General features: G+C 40.6%; 1 protein-coding gene across 4 annotated transcripts in view; it reads left to right on the forward strand.

Moving 5' to 3' along the window:
- Positions 1–19271, forward strand: part of LOC140366043 (sodium-coupled neutral amino acid transporter 3-like) — a 60711-nt gene extending 41440 nt beyond the window's left edge. For all 4 annotated transcript variants that reach the window (XM_072452696.1, XM_072452698.1, XM_072452697.1 and 1 more), the window contains 9 exons: positions 8008–8090; positions 8338–8396; positions 9941–10090; positions 14832–14911; positions 15305–15405; positions 15980–16104; positions 16674–16818; positions 17011–17114; positions 18779–19271. In XM_072452696.1, the coding sequence (XP_072308797.1) occupies positions 8008–8090; positions 8338–8396; positions 9941–10090; positions 14832–14911; positions 15305–15405; positions 15980–16104; positions 16674–16818; positions 17011–17114; positions 18779–18883 (952 nt within the window). In that variant the 3' untranslated portion in view covers positions 18884–19271. The remainder of the gene's footprint in view (positions 1–8007; positions 8091–8337; positions 8397–9940; positions 10091–14831; positions 14912–15304; positions 15406–15979; positions 16105–16673; positions 16819–17010; positions 17115–18778) is intronic.
- The last annotated feature ends 3369 nt before the right edge of the window (positions 19272–22640 follow it).

Consider the following 22640-nt stretch of genomic DNA (forward strand, 5'->3'; position numbering starts at 1 on the left):
ATCAGAGCACACCTCACCTGTGACATTGACGCTGGTGATAATTGTCAGTATTTTTGTGAACGCTTTCCCTAATGATTATAATTTCTTCTTGTTCCGATAAATACCCTTTATAATAGGCAGTGTACAGTAAATGCAGGTTATTGAGGAAAAATGTAGACTCAAAACACAATCTATGTATTTTGCAAAACATTTTGTTGGGTAATAGAAAAGCGTCGGTGTAATCCCTCATTCGTCCAGGCGTGTTCCATAGTAGAAAAAGCTTCAGTTGTAGTCATCTGGACTCAGTTTGAAAAAATAGACGTTTCGACTCTCATCCAAGAGTCATTGTCAATAACAGAATTTAGATCGAGAACTCCGATATTAATACTGTTCTGTGGTAAGACCCGCCCATTGGGAGGAGCCTTCCTGAAGTAGAAAGAGTTGTTTGTTTCAACAGAAACTTCCCCCTTGTATCTACCGAGCTAGCCTATTCAGAATCTTAATGGGCTATTAGAAACCTCTTTGTCTTTGTGAGACCCTGGCTCAACCACCCTGAGTACCTGATTAGCATCTGAATGTCCTCTACCTTTCCAGGGGTTCAGTAACCCATTATAAATAACAGGAAGATTAAACCTTAGCCCTCCATTTCTGTTTAAAGAAGGTCTTTCTTTTTTAACAAAAATAGCTTACTTAACTCCTCTTTCAAACCATCTTTTCTCCTGCTTAAAACCTTCACATCACCGTCTTCAAACGAGTGATTAGAGGCTTCAAGATGGAGATGCACGGCGCTCTGTGGTCCTGAACTTGTATTTCTTCTGTGCTGATAAAGCCTCTTGTGTAGAGGCTGTTTCGTCTCACCTATGTACCGTTCTTTACAACTTTCTTCACTGCATTGGATCGAATAAACTACATTGCTCTGTTTTTGAGTCGGCAACTTGTCCTTAGGGTGAACCAGTTTTTGTCTTAAAGTGTTTCCTGGTTTAAAATAAACAGGGACTTCGTGTTGTCTAAAAATTCTCTGCAGTTTTTCCGAGAGGCCAGACACATAAGGGATAGAAACACCCTTCCTTCTCTGTTCAGTTTCACTTTTGTCCTGCTTCTTGGTTCTCTTCACTCTGTTGAGGGCCCAAGCGGGGTAACCACAGGCTGAGAGGGCATTTCGGACATGTTTTTCCTCTTTCTTCTTGCCCTCTGAGCTGGTGGGCACACCTTGAGCTCTGAGTTGTAAGGTTCTGATCACACCCAGCTTGTGCTGTAGTGGGTGGTTGGAACCAAAGAGCAGATACTGGTCCGTGTGTGTAGGTTTCCTATATACTTCTATTTGGAGTTTCCCGTCCTCTCCTCTGATCGTGGAACAATCAAGAAAGGTCAAGCGATTCTCCTTAGCGTCTTCTCTTGTAAACCTAATATGTGGGTCCACAGCATTGATGTGATCAGAGAAGGTTTCCAGCTCTTGTTTCTTGATTGTTACAAAAGTATCATCGACATAGCGGAGCCACAGTTTTGGGGCTATGCCTGAGAATGAGGACAGTGCCTTCTTCTCAAAGTGCTCCATGTACAGGTTGGCCACTATGGGAGAGACGGGCGAGCCCATGGCACAGCCATGAATCTGTCTGTAAAATTGTCCCCGGAATTGAAAGTAAGTGGTGTTCAGACAGATGTCCAACAGTTTACATATGTGTTCAGGTGTCAGTTTGGTCCTTTCCTGTAGGGTGGTGTCTTCCTGCAGTCTGATCCTCACCTCTGCTACAGCATCAGAGGTCGGGATGCAGGTGAACAGGGATACAACATCATATGAAACCATGAGGTCATCTGGGTCCAGTTGGAGATGTTTCACTTTATCCACAAAGTTGTGCGTGTTTTCCACATGATGTTCCGAATTCCCCACAAGCGGAGCCAATATAGTTGTTAAATGCTTGGCCACATTGTAAGTGATGGAATCTGTGCTGCACACTATGGGTCTGAGTGGAACCTCCTTTTTGTGTATTTTTGGAAGGCCATAAATGCAGGGCATGGCTTCACCAGGATACAGTCTGTAATAGAGAGGCCGGTCTATCGCTTCCTCTTTTTCCAGCCTTTGTAAACAGTCTATCACTTTCTTCTTGTAACCACTGGTCGGATCTCTTTTCAAGCGCTCGTATGTGGTCGTGTCCTCGAGGAGGGTGTGGACTTTGGCTTCGTAATCAGCTGCGTTGAGAATCACAGTGCAACGTCCCTTGTCTGCTGGGAGGATGTTACTTTTGTAACTTTTGTTACATAACTTTTGTTTGTATACTTTTGTAACAATCAAGAAACAAGAGCTGGAAACCTTCTCTGATCACATCAATGCTGTGGACCCACATATCAGGTTTACAAGAGAAGACGCTAAGGAGAATCGCTTGACCTTTCTTGATTGTTCCACGATCAGAGGAGAGGACGGGAAACTCCAAATAGAAGTATATAGGAAACCTACACACACGGACCAGTATCTGCTCTTTGGTTCCAACCACCCACTACAGCACAAGCTGGGGGTGATCAGAACCTTACAACACAGAGGACAAGGTGTGCCCACCAGCTCAGAGGGCAAGAAGAAAGAGGAAAAACATGTCCGAAATGCCCTCTCAGCCTGTGGTTACCCCGCTTGGGCCCTCAACAGAGTGAAGAGAACCAAGAAGCAGGACAAAAGGGAAACTGAACAGAGAAGGAAGGGTGTCTCTATCCCTTATGTGTCTGGCCTCTCGGAAAAACTGCAGAGAATTTTTAGACAACACGAAGTCCCTGTTTATTTTAAACCAGGAAACACTTTAAGACAAAAACTGGTTCACCCAAAGGACAAGTTGCCGACTCAAAAACAGAGCAATGTAGTTTATTCGATCCAATGCAGTGAAGAAAGCTGTAAAGAACGTTACATAGGTGAGACGAAACAGCCTCTACACAAGAGGCTTTATCAGCACAGAAGAAATACTAGTTCAGGACCACAGAGTGCCGTGCATCTCCATCTTGAAGCCTCTAATCACTCGTTTGAAGACGGTGATGTGAAGGTTTTAAGCAGGAGAAAAGATGGTTTGAAAGAGGAGTTAAGGAAGCTATTTTTGTTAAAAAAGAAAGACCTTCTTTAAACAGAAATGGAGGGCTAAGGTTTAATCTTCCTGTTATTTATAATGGGTTACTGAACCCCTGGAAAGGTAGAGGACATTCAGATGCTAATCAGGTACTCAGGGTGGTTGAGCCAGGGTCTCACAAAGACAAAGAGGTTTCTAATAGCCCATTAAGATTCTGAATAGGCTAGCTCGGTAGATACAAGGGGGGAGTTTCTGTTGAAACAAACAACTCTTTCTACTTCAGGAAGGCTCCTCCCAATGGGCGGGTCTTACCACAGAACAGTATTAATATCGGAGTTCTCGACCTAAATTCTGTTATTGACAATGACTCTTGGATGAGAGTCGAAACGTCTATTTTTTCAAACTGAGTCCAGATGACTACAACTGAAGCTTTTTCTACTATGTAATAGAAAAGCAACAAACAAGGACACCACTTTTTGTCAGAAACATTGTTGTTCCAGACTGTTGATTCTCTGTTACGGTGCATTTATCAGGAGTGACAATATTGCTCAGTATGCAGAGATAGATGAGGAAACAACTGCATCAGACTCCCAGACAGTTCTGTGCTGCAATATCAGAGGGACAGAAACGACTAAGTGGTACAAGAGAACAGGGGCAGGCTCTTTAGGTCTGAAGATTGTACGTTGAACAAGAAGGGGTCCATCCAGGTCCCAGTCTCACACCCTTTACTTACTTCTTAACTCTGTACTCAGGGACAGACAGACGGACGTGAGGCCAATCTGTGCCATTGGCCCCTCCGACCATCACCAACACTCACGCACCACATTCAGAACTAGGCAAGCTGGGTGAAGTGTCTTGCCCCAGGACACAAGGACTTTATGCCCTGCTCCAAGCAGGAACAACTTTTAGGGTTGGTGGATAGAACCTCTGAGCCACCACAACAGCACCTTGTTTTCCCAGTGGTCTCCCATCCAAATACTGACCAGGCCCACCTCGCTTTTCTTCCAAGATCAGGCAAGATCTTGCATTCTCAAAGTGGTATCTGAAGAAAACTAAACATATTTCTGTGTGTGAAAGGCCATGTTTTTCGTTCAGTTTGCCTCAAGTAAGATTTTATTTGAGTTTTTTTTACCGTCTCCTTTAAATCCATCCGGCATTACATTTCTATGACGTGGAGATGGTGTCCGAGGTCTGCTCCCTTTGTGCGTGTATTCCCTGCACAGTTTGATTCAGTAGCTTTGACGTAAGGCTGCAGTGACGTGTGCGCCTTGTGTCTGAGCATATTTATGAGACAGAGGCGACGCTGCTTTAGGCCACACTCTGGAGTTATTTAAAGTGACAGAGCCCTGCGTGGCCCGGGTGGCATCTCGTTCATATGTGTGGGCGTTCGGATTGCATAAATGAGCTCCGCATAGGATATAACTGCATAAATTTCATATATCTTGATTCATCTATTGTAGTTAGGGTTGAATGAGACACAAATTCCACAAAATGAAGCAGGACACAAGTTTGATTCCACAAGAACCTGATGAAAGTAAAGAATTGCTAATAATCACACACATCCTAACATTGTTCCCTCATCAAAAACATACCTGCAGTTGCATTTAGCTGTATTCATGTTTTTTTCTTGAATCCTGTTGAGTTCAAAATGTCCCAGTTTTGTGACGTCACATTACTACGTTTTTTTCCCCATGGTAATTCCAGTAGATTTCCTGATGAAGGCTAACCCTAACCCAACATGTGAAGCTAAATTACACACAAAAGAGTATGTTTAAAGGCCTATAAGAAATACAAATAATGCATAATGTGTCCTGTAAGTCATTCTTTTGCCACTACCAGGGCATCTTGTGTGAAAGCTAAATCCCCAAAACACGCAGCAGGTAAAATCCTCCAACTAATGTCCTGAGATTTGGGTGCTGCTCCTGACAGATTGCCCCAGCGACATTGAAGGATGGGTCGAATTCAGAGGGCAAATTTCCCTACGGGGAGTGAACTTAAACTCCCCTAAAAAGGAAATATGTATTGGGAGGAAGCCTACATATTTTGGTTAAGAGATACTCCTACAAGAGAAAAGGAAAGAGTCTTCCACTTCTATAGATGATTCCACTGATTTCAATTTGAACAGCTCTTCATTAAAAGCAATGATTGAGTATTGCATTTATGAAAGTCATCCCCCATGCAATATCTCCAGTCTGACACTCTTTAGTTTGCTGTGTCAAGAACAAGGATTGTTGATAGAAACACGCTAACATGACTGGGAAAAACATTGCTATCGTGGTTAAGAAGTGCCTACATTTTCACATCACGTTTCTGTTTCTTTGGACAATTTCCCCTTAACTTAGCCAACCTAACTCACCTCACACACACACATGGATTTTCGCGGCAGGCGGCGTACGTTTTAACCACTCCATTGATCGCAAATACACTGGTGGTCATAGTGTCCCTCTAACTTCCTTTAAGACTAGATTTGTTGATTTTCAGATTGCAGTATATTTATTGTATTATCATTTTAGATATATTGAAAAATACTACTTAATTGTAGTGTTTATGATGCTAGTAAGCACACTAAGCTTGTGCTGGTGTGGTTGAACTGTGTGTTAGCTTAATGTGCATCCGACAGGGTTAGATTACACATTTCACTAAAACATGATTTTATTTAAGATTTTGACTGAAAATCTCCCCGGAAATGTATCATTGTTCTTCCTGTTTGGACATGAACAGCAGATTCGACATAGGTAAACTGTAACTAGTTGATTTGACATAAAATTATACACAATAACACCTTTATTGTCCAAAGATTGTGTCAGTTGCGTGTAACTCGTCGCTGTATTTGGAAAGCATGTTTTTAATGAGGACATAGACAGAGGGATTCAACTTAACTGCTATAAAAGTATGATAAATATTTACTACAGGGACTATCCCACCAAACTAAGTCTTATTTACAAAAAACATGAGCTGCACTTTAGGACACCAGATCTGAACCAGGATCTGGGTGAGAGCATACACCTGTAGTTATTGACATGCATGTTTTAGATGTCAGGTGTCCTGTTTCTCAACAACATTAAAAAGGCATTTGACACATGTACAGGAAATATTTGATTTGTTGTCCCAGGCCGAGGAGGTGAAAATCCCAGGGAGGAACCCCTTGCCTCCTCCGTCCTAAGCCTCTTTGGGAACGTTTGTGTTGTGCACGTGTGTGGAGTGTTGTGTGCGCGTGTGTGGGTTGTTGTGCGTGTGTGTGTGGGGCGTTGTGCGTGTGTGTGTGGGGCGTTGTGCGTGTGTGTGTGGGGCGTTGTGCGTGTGTGTGTGGGGCGTTGTGCGTGTGTGTGTGGGGCGTTGTGCGTGTGTGTGTGGGGCGTTGTGCGCGTGTGTGTGGGGCGTTGTGCGTGTGTGTGTGGGGCGTTGTGCGCGTGTGTGTGGGGCGTTGTGCGTGTGTGTGTGGGGCGTTGTGCGTGTGTGTGTGGGGCGTTGTGCGTGTGTGTGTGGGGCGTTGTGCGTGTGTGTGTGGGGCGTTGTGCGTGTGTGTGGGGCGTTGTGCGTGTGTGTGTGGGGCGTTGTGCGTGTGTGTGTGGGGCGTTGTGCGTGTGTGTGTGGGGCGTTGTGCGTGTGTGTGTGGGGCGTTGTGCGTGTGTGTGTGGGGCGTTGTGCGTGTGTGTGGGGCGTTGTGCGTGTGTGTGTGGGGCGTTGTGCGTGTGTGTGTGGGGCGTTGTGCGTGTGTGTGTGGGGCGTTGTGCGTGTGTGTGTGGGGCGTTGTGCGCGTGTGTGTGGGGCGTTGTGCGTGTGTGTGTGGGGCGTTGTGCGTGTGTGTGGGGCGTTGTGCGTGTGTGTGTGGGGCGTTGTGCGTGTGTGTGGGGCGTTGTGCGTGTGTGTGGGGCGTTGTGCGTGTGTGTGTGGGGCGTTGTGCGTGTGTGTGTGGGGCGTTGTGCGTGTGTGTGTGGGGCGTTGTGCGTGTGTGTGTGGGGCGTTGTGCGTGTGTGTGGGTGGTTAACAGATGTTGTATGGTGCTTTCACTGATGGAGGCAGAGGGATTAATCGCCCTGGCTGTGACACTCTAAAAATAGGCCTGGGAGGGTGCCTCTGTAGACGAGGCACAAGCATGTGTTCCACTGGCACTAAACACACCATTATATAAGGTCTTTAAAACACTGATTTCACGTTGTCATATCTTTTTTTATTGTTGGGGAATGTTGTAGTTTTATAATGAATTACAATGACTGCACTAATATTTAGGATAGACAGCTTATGATACATCCGTCATCGTCATCATCATCATCATCATCATCATCATCATCATCATAATAGAGGTGCTCTGTGAAACTTTTATTGTTTTATTTTATTTTTTTCAATAGAAATGTCAATGTTTTTAATGTTGACTTTTTGTGATAGGTAAAATGTCTTCATCAAATTTGCAATGGAAATAATTGCACAATCCTGTATTTAGCTCTTCCCTTGTAGCAAGAGCAGCTTTCAGTTTTGTTCCGGACAATTAGTCGGGCTGGTGTGTAAAGATTTCTGTTAGATCTGTGCTGTCTGTCACTTCCTCCAGGTCAGATCAATGTCCCACTCTGTTAAAACCAATTAAAAACCACAGGAGTGTGAACCTGTTGATAGTGAGACCAGCTGAAAAGGTCAGGTTTAAAGGGGAGCTGCCAACAATAGCTCGAAGTAGTATACCAATACATTAATTTCAATTCAATTTTGTTTTTTATATATAATTTGTTCACATTTTAAAGATGTGAAGGAACAATTGACTGCATACATTGACATAAAGTGTATCTTCCATAATATCTGAGGAGATTGGATGCAAAAGAGACAATTCCCAAATAACGATCCTGGAACCATAGTCTATTTTTCACATACTGTTTTTGCAAACCATAATGTTTACTAAAAAAAACACAATTTGTCACTACGAGCTTTGACATCACTACTGGTGTGTTCATGTTATCGCCAACAGTTAAAAACATGTGATTTGGGTTTGTCTTCACAGAGAGTGGTACCTAAATGGAAACTACATGGTGGTGATCGTGTCCATAGCAGTGATTCTACCTCTGGCCCTGATGAAGCAGCTCGGTGAGTGTCTGCTCCTTTTCTCCGCTGTCAAATGAAAAAACACAGGGTTTGAGTCCGTAACATCATGTTGTGGAAAAACACATGTCTTAAGAAGTGGAAAACATATGAGCACATTCCTGTTGTTATGGAAATTACAGAAGACAGCTTTACTGTTTGATCAGGGAAATTTGACATGCTGCTTGTCTCCATGGAATGTCCCACCATGCATAATGTGTCAATTAGAACTATCATTTATTTTCTGTTACAGGTTACCTTGGATACACCAGTGGCTTCTCCCTGTGCTGTATGGTGTTCTTCCTTGTTGCGGTAAGATTCATAATTTTAGCTTTAGCTTTAGCCTAAGCAGCAGACTGGAGTAATACAGAGATTTAACCTTTCTGTGCTCCCTGGCTGTCTGCCCTTTACTGTTGAACCACTGCATTCGCTGACCTAGTTTCAGCTGTAAGCCGTATTGAATACCATCACACTTGCCCTATTGTTTTAAGCCTGCATTATTGATAAGACTCAGGTGTCTTATCATTTTCTTTTTTGTTTTGTTATTGAATATTGGAGAAAGTAAAATTACTACTAAAATGACTTTGTGCATTGGAATTGAAAAATGTGACAAAACCTTACATTTGTATTGTTTAACCAGCTTGACAAGTCTCCCAAAGCACAAGATTGTTACCATTATTCATTCAATTTACACCTGGTAATGGTAAGACGCCACAGCCGCCTTGAGGCACACTGACAGAGGTGAGAGGCGGTCAATATGCCTCATCAGGTTCATTTGAGATTTTTTTTCACGCCAGAATTTGTTTTGCCTGGCAATTATAACTGCTCACTCGCAATCTTCTCCAGAGAGGTCACGTGTCTCGTCAGCTGATTTTAACAGAGAAGAGAACCGTTGTTAGTTTCTTAACTTAAAGTTTTGGCACACTTTTCCTACTTCCTATCAACTTTATCTTATTAAAAACACTATTGGCTGACTAAATGGTGTGTCTTCCTGGGTTTATCCTGTTTCTTCTCCAGATCAGACACTTCAGGGCTGTTGCGCCCATAGATGAAAACTGATTTGAGTCACATTTTATTTGCAATATGAACTGACTCTCCAAAAAAATCTGATTTGTGAAAAAACTGTATTGAGCGTCAAGACCTACAGTGTGAGTCTGCATTCAAACCTTGATTTTCAACCCATGTGCTGAGGAACACTGGTTTACCTTGAGGTTTTGCCAAGTGTGTCTTGAACAGATGTCATATTCATAGGCTTAACTTCTTCACCATTAAACAAAGCATAACAACCGCCTCTTCCAGATTTAAAGTGCTAGGCTCAGTGGCATGGCTAAATTAATGACACTTTTTTCCTAAATAGAGTGATTTGGTAATATTTTAGCAGGTAGTGTGCTGCAAAACATTTTGAAGGTTGAAAACCCTGTCAGCCACTCTTTCATGTACCACAATCAAATATTCGAGGTGGGTTAATTGTCTTGCCAAAGGACATCAAGAAACTATTATCCAGTTATAGCATAGTCTTTTACAATAGGATATAATTGACTGCACTTAAAGCATCACGACATATTTCATAATTAATTCTGTGAGATTTAAATATTGTTACATACCTGAAAGAAAAAAACAACTTGCAATCTTGTGTTTCGACATTGGCTGCCTGTCCATGTTATAATAAAAAAAAAACTTTTATCAAGGTGACCATTGTGACATTGTGCATTTTGGACTAATGCACATATTTCTCTATAATTACTTTGCCCTGGTTGGTTTTTGGTCATCTTTAATTTCACAACGCTCCGATGCACTTGATAGTGATTTTGGATGGTTCATCATTACATCTCTGTTGTCTTTGTGTCTCTGTTCAGGTCATATACAAGAAGTTCAACCTCCCTTGTCCCTTCACCGAGTTCGCGTTCAATAGCACAACCACTCACAGTCCCATTTTGAACACGACAGATCCGGGAGGGGAGATGGATGACAAATGTATCCCCAAGATGGCCAACCTCAACTCTCAAGTAAGATATGATACAAGCGTGCTCTCAATGAAGGAGCCTTGTTTTTGCAGCATGGAAATCTACTTATTTTTAAGCACTTGTATGTGTTGAAGTTTCTTTTTTTATTTTTTATCATTATGAAACCTACTATACATTTATTTTTATTAGGCCCGGGCGCCACAAGCTGGCGAGAGGCCTAGTAATCTCGTAAGGCCGTGCAAAGCACGGCTGCGAAAGTGCGCACGTAGTGTGCAGGAAATCGAGCGCGAAGCGCTCGCCCACTTCCAAACACTCACTAACGCACTCCTTCACTCACGCACGCCCTGTGCATACTAATTAATAGTAGGAAAATGGAACATTACCTTTGTAAACGGGCGAAGCCCGTGCAAAAGTGCGCACTAAACGAGCACTTTACATTGAGATGACGACAGCGAAGCGAAGCGGTCGTCATCCCCATATAAAGCGCTCATTTGCCCTAAGTAGCTCACTAATACGTTCCCCATCTCTTGCATGTTCCGTGCATATAAGCATGTAATGCAAAAATTGAACATTATTACTGTATAGAGGGCCAAAAACACAAAGTGGGCGGAGCCCACTCAAAATTAACGAAAGTACCCGTCACTGACCAGGGACCCACACCATGAGGTAGGAAAGCGCGAGACAAGAGAAGTAAAAAATATTACTGCGGCAACGCCGTCCGCCCAACCAAATGTCGGCCATATTGCTTCAAAAATGGCTAAACATGACTTAGGAGTTTTTCCAAACGTTGTATTTTTACGAACTCGAACTCCTCCCAGGGCATTGGCTCTAAAAAGCTGAAATTTGGTGAAAATGCTACTGAGGAGTGGGACATCAAAAGTTATTCAAATTACATTGATACCTGTCACGGTCTCTGTGCGGCGAAGCCGCAAACTTTAGCTAGAATTTCAGAAATCTCCCAAATGTAACATTTCTGCCGTTAGCGCAGATAAAGTCCGAATTGCGTCAAATTAGAATCAGTTGTTAAACTCTTTGCCCTAAACCTACTTGAAGTGAAATAAATTAATTTGGAGCCACAGCGCCCCCTACAGATTTTATATGGAGGTTAAATGTTTAGTTTTGCGAAATTATATGAAATTTGACACACAACTCAATTTTGGCATCCCCATCAAAAAAGTCAATGAAACCCGGCAAAGCCGCACATTTTGCCAAGAATTCAAAATAAAATTGCTTTTTGATGGTAAAACAAAGGGGAGAAGATGTGACAGCGTCACAGATTCAGCAGTAGGCGTAATAAAAGGACAATTGGGGCGCGTTAGCGCCCCCTCCTCTTGCGGCGTGGCGGCGGCGTGGCGAGGGCCGATCATTGCCGCTTGCGGCTATATTTTATAATTATTTTTGTAAATGTTTTTTGATAAGAGCTTATTTGAAGAGCACATTTTTACACAGAGTAACCATATGCATTCAAATTACAGTACAAACAAATAAAAACAAGACTGATAATTTTAAATTAAGTTTTAAAAACCTGTTACCACCCACCTGTCCGCCGGCGAGCATTTTCTATATCTCAAATATTCTCTTACATCATCACTTTTATTTCCGTGGTCAATACCAGCAAGCCATACATCATTTTAAAGATTATTTTCTCAACAAAACGAATATGTCATTGATTTACATTGAATAATATGCCCCAAGAAGCAATTGCCAATAGTTTGTGAGAAAGTCTCAACTTTTACAAACGCATGTCCTACCTGTTTGCCGTTTATGACGGACGAAACGGCTTTAATTCTGTACATCCTTGTACTCAGTCTGTCCGTAAGGAATCATTGAAAAACAATATCCACTTGTATTTTTCCTGAAGTTATCCGATTTCGAGATATTGTCAAGTAAACAAACTTTTCTTCGTTTCTCGCCGGAAGAGAATGCGCTTGTCCGGCGCATTTCTCCGTCCATAACAAATGACCTGTTTGACCTATAAAATAATATTGGATATCCGTCTTTTCCTCAGACTGTTACCTACAGAATGAGACCATCCACGATTTTTTCTGTCCACGGGTTTGTTTGCTACAGCCTCCGCAAAAAAAAAAAATGCGCCGCTTGCGACGCACATGGATTAGTCTGTTTACATCTAAATAGCGCCGCATGTGAGTGACGTAGAAGAATTTGATTGACATATTATTCTAGCCAATGAGAATAGCTTTAGAAAGAGGGGCGGGACAAAGGGCTTATTGACACAGAATCTTCTGTATTCTCGTGCGTAAGGCTCTGGGAAGGCTGTAAAGAGCCAGATTTCTCGGCAGGATTTTGCGCATAACGTTTTCTGATTTTATTAGCCTTTTGGACGTGCATTTTGTTAGATATATGTATTATTATACCAATACAAAAATAAAATAAAAATATTATAATTTTTTTTTTTTTTTAACCTCTATATGGGAAATTCATGGGTAAACTCATATTTACACATTTTCACATTTTTTTTAATTGCTATTAGTGGCCTACAAAACATCAAAATGTATGTTTTATGATCATAGAGGAGTTAAAATTGTAATAAAACAGTTTGGCACAGTTGGCACTTATTTGGATCACTTGTTCCGAATATACTTTTTGATACAAAAAGGTCAACAGCACCAAAATGCCTGTTCCCAGAGATCTGAAACTTTACACAGTTGTTGTCAACAAGATAAACATCATGTACAGTGAACAGCATATGCACACAATGAAGTATGTCATGCTCAGGACCATTACAAATTAACAATATTCAGGCGAGACTAAAAAAGGATGTTTTGTTTATGTTTGGGCCTCTGTAGTGTAAGTTCTGAAGCCCTGACAGTGTTCATGTGCACATCTGCAGAAACTAGAAGGCCTAAGCTTTCTAATGATGCATCACACTTGCATGTGGAACATAAGATCCTCTTTTAATAAGCAATGCCATTTAGGTATGTCCAACCATTGTGCACAGGGCGAAAATAGGTGGATGGTAACAGGTTTTAAAAGAGATGAGTGCAAAAAAAGCCTTTCTGTCACATGCACAGCTAAAAATAACAGTTTTTCGCACTTTGAGTAGAGGCCCGTCTCACATCTTCAGGAAGACTGTTCCAGGTTTTAGCTGCATAAAACTGAAACTTTATGCCTGACTCTGACACCAGCAGGAGGCCGGTCCATAATCCTGACTCTGGCACCAGCAGGAGGCCGGTCCATGTTTAGTCCTGACTCTGGCACCAGCAGGAGGCCGGTCCATAATCCTGACTCTGGCACCAGCAGGAGGCCGGTCCATGTTTAGTCCTGACTCTGGCACCAGCAGGAGGCCGGTCCATAATCCTGACTCTGGCACCAGCAGGAGGCCGGTCCATGTTTAGTCCTGACTCTGGCACCAGCAGGAGGCCGGTCCATGTTTAGTCATGACTCTGGCACCAACAGGAGGCCGGTCCATGTTTAGTCCTGACTTTGGTCGAGGTGCTCAGAGTCCAAGATGAGTCCAAACTTTTGAAATAGCCTTTATCATGCACCAAGGCATGAATCACTCAAATGTTGGAGTGATAGAGCTAGACTCTGAAAGTCTTCAAAGTTTTCAAAAATGTATTGAACTATGCCATTTGCATTTTATATTGTAGCCTAATTGTACATGCTGCTATTCCTAAAATACTTTTCAAGCGTTGCAATCCTGGAGGTCTTTGCCTTGTTTCCAGTGGCATTCCCTGCTGTCCGAAGCTCAGCACTTTTCCAGCTGGTCTTCATCCAGTCTCAGTTAATCACAGAGGAACAATTAGCTCCATGTGATTGGTGTGAGTGTGCGTGAATGTGAGGAGTGAAGGTTGGTGGTCAGTCTCCGTTTGGAACGTCCCACGGCTGTATCCATGGCGACCTGTTGGTTAGGCCTTGGAAAAGGATTACTTATAGACAAACATTATTTAGTTTTATCGTGACAATGAGTTATTTCAGCTCAATCTATACTTGAAAAAGTCAAACTATATATGTAAAGTACTTTTTTATCCGGCTGTTTATGGGACAATACAATTTTCTTACTTTTTCATTCTGGACACTCAAGGTCACCATACAGCATCAAACATTTACAAAGTGTCCCCCTCTCTCCATGAAGATGTTATTTCTTTGCCCAGAATGTTCCACAGTATAGCATAAAACATAAAGTGTGGTAGCTCAGTGGTAGTGTAGATTTTTAAGCGATAGACTCCTCAACAGAAAAGCTACATCAACATATTCTGAAATGGAGGAAACAGGAGGCAAAAGGGAAGTGGAACATTATGTCATTTCAATGGAGAAACCTGGGTTGGCCACAGAATATCTGTATGGTATGGTGGTATATAATGTATAGCTAGAAAAATATGTACAAATGCATTTTAGTCTATCGGTTTATTTAATAGGTGATTGATTATGCCTGCCATTTTAAGCGGAACCCAATATAAGGATTTTTATGTTTTAATGGTCGAATATTCACAGAAATGTTGACCCAATAACAGTTTTTCCTTTTATCTACAAATATATTACATTCTTAAACACATATTTGTTACACTAAAATACTATTTGGAAGCTCTTTTTAAAACAAATTTTGAATATCCAAATTAGAATATCACGTGAAGTCTAAAATCATTGCAAATAGATCAGATGTCAGTTAATGATGAAAATATATTATGGTCTGCCTCACTGAACATTCTGATGACGTAGCATTTGAAAGGGTTTATGGGTATGTTTATGTTCCCTCTTATATCATGGGATTACAGTCTAATGTCTGCTTCAAAATGTGACAGGCCCATTGTTTGACTTTCAGACGGCCTACACCATCCCCATCTTGGCCTTTGCCTTCGTGTGTCACCCCGAGGTGCTGCCCATCTACACAGAGCTGCGCAAGTATGTTTAAAATGGTGGAAGTCCTCTATCCTTTGAGGAAGAGTCTGTAGTGGGTTCAAGGTAAAGCTGGTGCTGGTTCTTAGTGCTTGGCTGATTGTAACCAAGGCACATGCACTGCTTTCACTTTATTTATTTTTGTGTGCTTGTCTGGTTCAGCATGGTTCAACTCTGCATTGTGCACTGGACCACTTTGGCTTGTTTTTCTAAGACTCATTTTTAGCATTTTGGATATTAAGGTTAAATTTGTTGATTCAAATACACAATTGAAATGCATTATTTCAAACATGGTTGTCCTCATGGATAATTATGGTGATTTGGCTGATTTAATATTCACATACACATACAAATGAACACATAAACTTCACGTAAAACAGTGATGTGTTGTGATTTCAGCCCAACAAAGAAGAAGATGCAGCATGTCGCTAACATCTCCATAGCAGTTATGTACATCATGTACTTCCTGGCTGCTCTCTTTGGATACCTCACTTTCTATGGTTAGTTCTACTTCTGACTCTGTGCACAAAGTGACGTTTACATCTCACGTTTCTGAAGCATGCACACCCTCTAGTGGTCACATTGCAGCTTTACATTGCAAGATGTGTGAACTCAAACAAGGTCACTGAGATCATTCTATGGACTGTGCATGTTTTTTGTTTGTTTTAGGATTCTTGGAAGTGGAATGAAGAATTAAAAATAAGGAAAAATGTGGTTCAGAAAAAAACTTCCAAAAGCTTTCAAACATTTTTATGTTTCAGATTCCCAAAATAGAATAAAATGCTCTTATATTCATTACATAAAAACGTTTGCAATGAAAGGTGTTTGCTGTTTGAGTAAGATGCTCCACACACACACACACACCACACACACACACACATTCATCGTTGTATGTATGTTTATTTGGACAGCATAATAATAAAATTCCATAGAGAAACAAACATGTTTTATCCATACAAGAAGCTAAAGACATGCGCAATAAAAATACTTGCAAATAAAACCACGCTAATAGCATTTTGTTGTTTACAATTGACCTAACGTTCAGTGGTAATGAGTGAATGTGTGTGTTCTCAGGTGAGGTGGAGGCAGAGCTGCTCCACACGTACAGCCGCATTGACCCGTACGACACTCTGATCCTGTGTGTGCGAGTGGCCGTGCTCACAGCTGTCACCCTCACCGTCCCCATCGTGCTCTTCCCGGTAACATTTACTCTCAACACGCATATTCATAAAATTTGACTTTGAGGAGCTTTCAACCATGTCGTAAGGTTTTTCCTCTTAATAGACTTACACGGTGTTGTATATTGGTCGATTCATGCGTGTTTGAGTAAACCAGTCTACATTTGCATATGCACCTACCCCCAATCCCTGCCCACAGCCCTATACTTACTTGAGGGTCTTTAAGAAACGATTCAGACTGTTTAAGGACAAATTGAATAGCTTTTATCCACAGTCTTTCTTGATGTAATTTTTTTATTTTTTTTTTACTTGACAATGACAACTAAATTGTGTTCTACTGTATATTGAAAATGTAGATGCAACTTTTCACTTGATGAATCGTGATAAAATTGTAATCTTGGCTCAAAAAAATTGTGATATGATTTATTTTTCATATCTTCATACAAGATATTAATAAACATACGCTTCTTCCTCCTGTGAAAAGCCAGTTTTGAACCAGAAGAGAATGGGCTTGCTGCCGTATTTGATTAATGTAATGAAATAATGAGCTACGTATAAAAAGATTATCACTTAACACAATTTTTTCCCAGGTTCGGAGAGCGATCCAGCAGATGATCTTCCCCAATAAGACGTTTTACTGGCCTCGACACATCGCCATAGCCTTAGTCCTGCTGACCTTAATAAACCTGCTAGTTATCTTTGCACCTAACATCCTGGGCATCTTTGGAGTCATAGGTGAGTCTTCAGTTTCGTAAAATAGCTCATTGTCGGTTCTGTTAATCTTTTTCTACCTCAAACGACACTGTACAACCAGATTACGTGTGAATGTTATAAATGTTAATTATAGGTCACAGACAGGGTTGCAGCCAATCTTGCATAAATAATAAACTACTGATTAATTATTTATCTTCTTTTCTGTTCCTTTAGGTGCGACCTCCGCCCCGTGCCTCATATTTATTTTCCCTGCTGTTTTTTATATTCGTATTGTACCCAAAGAAGACGAGCCGCTCCGTTCACCTCCCAAAATACTGGTAAGAACAGTGCAAATGTTCAACGATGCAGATGCAATTTTCAGTATGAACAGCGTCATGTTACTGTTTATGTCGTGCGGTGACTTTTATGGATGGGCAAGCAGACTTGGGGTGGTCATCAGTATTTAGTGGATAACAAAATACAAATAAACATGCAAATGTGAGTTTTTTCTCCCCACCAGTAAATAATGCTGAATGAACTAATTAGACCGATCAATCCATTACACGCGCATGTGCAGACTTGTAAACAAAGCTGCTCTCTGCTCTGGTTCTAAAAGCTCATGTTAGAGAGCCTCTGAACACGGCCACAGACTGAGCCGATGTAGGAGAAGAAGAACCAAGCTTCCCACGCAGTATTGCACACTAGCCTGTAGAGGCCACTAAAAACACTGTAAATTCCAGCCAAGCTTCAGCAGCAGAAGTGAGGGGAAAACAAGCTTATTTTAATAGTATTTCGGACCAACAATTTAAGTATAGTTGTGACACCCGGTAATTACAGATTTTGTTGGTCAGTCACTGCTTGCCTTGATTGTCCTGACCACACGCCACTGGTTTTTATACAATTTATTAGAACAATTGAAATCAACTGCTCCATTCATTCGCGCTTGTCGCAGTGAGTCGATGTTACTGTGATTTGGCAGAAGACTCTTGAACCGAATGTTTTTTGGCTCCTGGATGGATTCAAAAACCCAAAACTATTCCAATTACCGAAATGGCAAAAAACCCCAACATCCTTACAAAATAACATTTCTTACAAGACAACAGAGGTGGGTAGTATTTACTCAGTTACATTTACTCGACTTTATTTGTTTATTGACGTAACAGTGTTCATTCTAGAGTAAAAGTTTACTACTTCTTTAATACTCTTCCTTCTGTGAGTGAATCTACAAGTGACACAAGTTTGATGTTGACAATATTAAATGATCTGTACATTTGTGTTTCTTACAGCGCTCCTTAAGACATGAGTGCATTTTTTGGAATGACTTAGGCCTTGCCCAAATGAAGCTAAACTTTAAACAAAGATATTGTGCCTAAAACCTCCACCACCTTATACTCACTAAAGTTTATGTTTCACCCAGACAGTTACTCCTACTTAGTTCTCATTAAATACTGTTTTACTCTTATTTTAATCATTTCCTATACCGCCACTTCTTACTTTTACTGTATTTGAATTAACTTTACTCTTACGTCTTACTTAACTACAATTTATGGCTACTTTACCCAGCTCTGCAAAACAAATAAGTGTTATTGGAAAAACACAGCATGGTCTCGCCAAAGGACTCAATAGCGATGGCACAGTTCGATCTGCAAACCTTCTTTTCAGCTGTCAAACAACATCAACAAACTAAGCATAAATATTACCAGGCAAATGTGCAAATCAGTCGCAATAGTAGTAAATAGTTTAAAAAAAAAATCTTTATTGATACTTGCTGGAAATTCAATGGTTTAATTTTTGGGAGAAACTTGAAAAAAACAACAAAAACTAGAGGGTGTGTTAATGAAGAGTAATGGAGCAATATTATAATATTATAATATTGACCCCCTGAGCTGGTAGACCGTTGCCAGATCGTGTCAGTGCATAATGTGTTCCTAATGTTACATCTTATTGTCGTTTGTAATAGCTGACATAAATAATACAGCTGCACGCTCTGTGTCGTCTGCAGGCTGCGTGTTTCGCGGCGCTGGGCTTCCTGTTCATGACCATGAGTCTGAGCTTTATCATCATCGACTGGACTTCAGGGACGAGCAAAGCCGCCAGCGCCCACTAGACCAGCCTCTCCTTCAGGGTTTTTTTTACTATTGAATTTATGTAGAAACAAACGTGTCGTAATGTCAGTGTCTTTGGTTGTGTCCGGTGTTGGAAAGCCCCATCCTGCCAAAACTGCACAGAACAGGTTCAAACTGATTCAGAGAAGTGGAGGCTGTGCCTTTCAGACAGCGCCCCATCGTGACTGGTTTATCTTTGTGTTGTGTGTCGCCTGTGTGCGTGTGTTTTACAATAAGCTTTCAGCGCCAACTGCTCGGATCGTGATGGATTTGAGTCGTTCAAATAACTTCTTGATTTTTAGATTTCTTTTTTTTACCTCCGCCAAGAACGTCCTGTCAATGTTTGTTTGTTTGTTTACTTGCAAGAGAGAGAGAGTGATGAGATGTAAGAAAAGCTGGATCGAGTTGGGCGGGGTTTTAACTCGAATGGGGCGAGTCAGGTCAGAAAAAAAGCTGAGCCGCCCTTTCCTACTGTGGAATATTTGAAGCAAAGCAATTACAGCTTCAGGTTGTGGACCCCTCACTAGAGTAAATACAGATGCAGCTTTAATAGTACAGGGAACAGATCAGAAGCTTTTTAATATCGCAATACACAACAACTTTGTGTATTTGCAAAATGCACATGGGTCAAGGCCTCGGAAGAAAATGGATGGACGGATTGACATGCTTAATATTTCTCCAATTGTCAGGTAAACTGAAAAGGCGGGTTAACTCTATCTTCAGTGCGTAGAGTTGTTGCACAGCAGGGAACGTTTTGCATGGGGCTGCATATTAAGCCAGGAGAAGGTTGTGATATATATGTCTGATTATGATCGCTCTCTAGCTTCAGCTGGAATGCCTTGGCGGAGGTCTTTAGTTATCATTATAATTATATAAATTTTTAAACTATACCATCACTAATGCACAGATAACAGGTCTATGTGGAGTATGGGAGGTTTAAATGATCTCAGCCCCATGATGCACTGCAGGTGGCAAAAAACTTTATTTTTACCATAACATTCCTACCTTAAAATGAAATGATAATCTAGATGTCTATTTTACTCATCTCTTTGTGACGCTAACCTCAGAAGATGCAGTAAGGATGTAAAGGTTTATAATAGTCTTGAGCCAGAAGTGTTAATGTCGATGTATGTGTGTATGTTATGTGGTAAATGGTACATAAAACTAATTTTGAAAGGTTAAAAAGCAGTGATTTTCAACCGGTGTCATGTTGGGATCAAATGTATTTCACAGTCATTTGGATTTGAACAAGTGATTGCAGAATAAGATGAAATAATGACGTAACTTGATCATTCTTGCAGTAATTACTTAGTTTACTAAATGAATCACCACCTGTAACAACAAATGTGTTATTAAAGGATTCTGTGATTTTTGATACCACACCAACCACAAGGAGTCAGTATAGGACTAATTATAATTATTTTATATAATAATAGTTGAGTCAAAAATGTACTTTGGTTGAACAAACAGAGCACGTTATCTCACTACTGGTGAATGCAGATCAGAGCACAGTTTCTTCACTGTTGCGAGATAGGGTCAAGAGTTATTTGTGCGCAAGAATCAGGTTTGGACTGCGGCTAAAGGTTAGAAACTTTAATGTTTCAACAATGGGAGAGATTAGATATTAAGGGGCATCATAGTGGAAATAAATCTAAAATGAGAAATGTAAACGCTCTAGTAAAAATCAAAAAATATTGGGACCCCTTGTGGTTGGAGTTAGAATCTCTGCATAATGCTTTATCTCACAGTAACATTTGAGTGATTTCTAACTTTACAACTTGTTAAAACAGCCCCCACATTTGATCCTTCACCCACCAGTTGAGAATTCAAGCTTTAACGTAATAATCATAAAGAAAAAGCACAGGTTTAGCTACAAATACACTGCCATTACCTTTAGAGACACATTTTCTGTCTCTTGTTGTTTGTGTTTGGACCATCAATTAAAGGTGCACACTGTAACTTTTCTGATTTATTAAGATTTGATTGACTTGCCTGGAATGTTTTTCACTGCAAAAACAACTAAGCAAAAAGCATGCAATCTTACTGTGAGCTCGGTCACTTCTCCACAGATTCGACCTGTAACTCTGTGTGGCATGTCCTGCTTGTCTCTATGGTAACAGACCTAATGCCATGCTATGGAACATTCAAGGCAAAGCAATAACTTATTTGCAATAGAATGTCCTCTGCAAATAAGAAGGGATCTTGTGAAACCTGCTAACCCCGTGGTTTAGCCCTTAGATACACTGCATTATACTGTGGAACATCCCAGGTAAATCCAGCTTTAACATCAAATCAAATCAAATCAATTTATTTTTGTAAGGCCCAAAATCACAACAACAGTTGCCTCTGAGGGCCACAGGGAGAAATGAGCAAATGGGTCTTGCTTGTCTCCAAGACAAGCAAGACCCATTTGCTCATTTCTCCCTCTAGAAAAGTTACAGAGTGCACCTTGACATACACAGGGTTGAAGAACAATACTGATGGATGTATATATCAAATCGAGCACAAACATGAATGGAAGTACAACAAATACAACAATACAAAGGTAAAACGGCTGCTTAAGTAATATTAGCAATAGTACTATTATTATTTACAAGCACAAACAGCCTCCTGTAGCCGTTACCCTGACAACAAGCAACAATATTGTACTTTAAAATTCACATTTGATAGTAAAAAGGCACATAAAACAAGTCATAAAAGCAACAATGTATTATGATGGATGTCTTCTTCTGAAAACTTGAAACCCATGACTTTTTAGCTTGTGTGTGTGCGTGTGTGTGTGTTTGCCAGTGCCCCCTAGTGCCCTTCATGAGTACTGTAGTTAGGTGTAGTGTTTTTAAATGAGAAAAACTCTCTTCGGTGTATGTGGACGAGTGTACAAAGTATATGCATTTGTATTGTATTATATGGACCTGTACTGATCGGAAATATATAACACATTGTCAGATAGATGATATATTCTTTTAAAATCAATGTAACGCAAGATACGGAAGATATTTGTAAATGATTTTATGTTGTTTTTGTCGCAATTTCTGTCGTCTTAGCTGTAGTATTAGATACTTCTGTACAGCAATGTCCTGTACCCACTTTAGTGAGCTGGTGTCTTTGCCTTTATTTTAGGATTTTACAGTTTATCACAATTGTTCAGAAACAAATACAGATTTTTTGAGAGTCGAAACAATAAAACGTGATTTTATACCAGATACTATCACGATGTATCAAAAATAGTTCAGAGTACACTGGGTTGTTGGTTAAAGGCTGTAAAGACAAACATGGCTGCTAATAAGTGATATAGCAATAATGCCAGTATAGTTTTACGACTCAAAACCTTAAAGGTTCTGGTTTTGAGATGTTGTGTGTATTTGGGGCAAGTTTATTATGTAGTTGCCACATATATGGACAAATTTAAGCTGAAAGTTGCTTCACTTAAAAGTTTAAAGAGTACATTTACAATACTGCTGCTATTACTCATAGGATAAAGCAATAAATACAAACTCAGAACGCACAAACTGGCTCAGGTCAGATTATAGGCTGTGTAAGGAGAACGTTTGAACTTAATTTGACTTTACAGTGATTTCTGAGTATGTCATTGTTTGTATCTGAACTCAGCTTTGTCCTTAGTGTTAATTGTATAAATTTACCATTTTGCTTGGTCAGTCATCTTAATTTACAACAGGAATAATCTGAGATTCATTATAAAATATATTTACAGAATGATCATCTTAATAACATATAACCAGGTCGTAATTGTAAATGTAC

This window comes from Eucyclogobius newberryi, unplaced genomic scaffold (genome assembly GCF_026437365.1).
Source record: "Eucyclogobius newberryi isolate DKJ021-1_F unplaced genomic scaffold, fEucNew1.0.hap1 SCAF_19, whole genome shotgun sequence".
Taxonomy (NCBI): domain Eukaryota; kingdom Metazoa; phylum Chordata; class Actinopteri; order Gobiiformes; family Gobiidae; genus Eucyclogobius; species Eucyclogobius newberryi.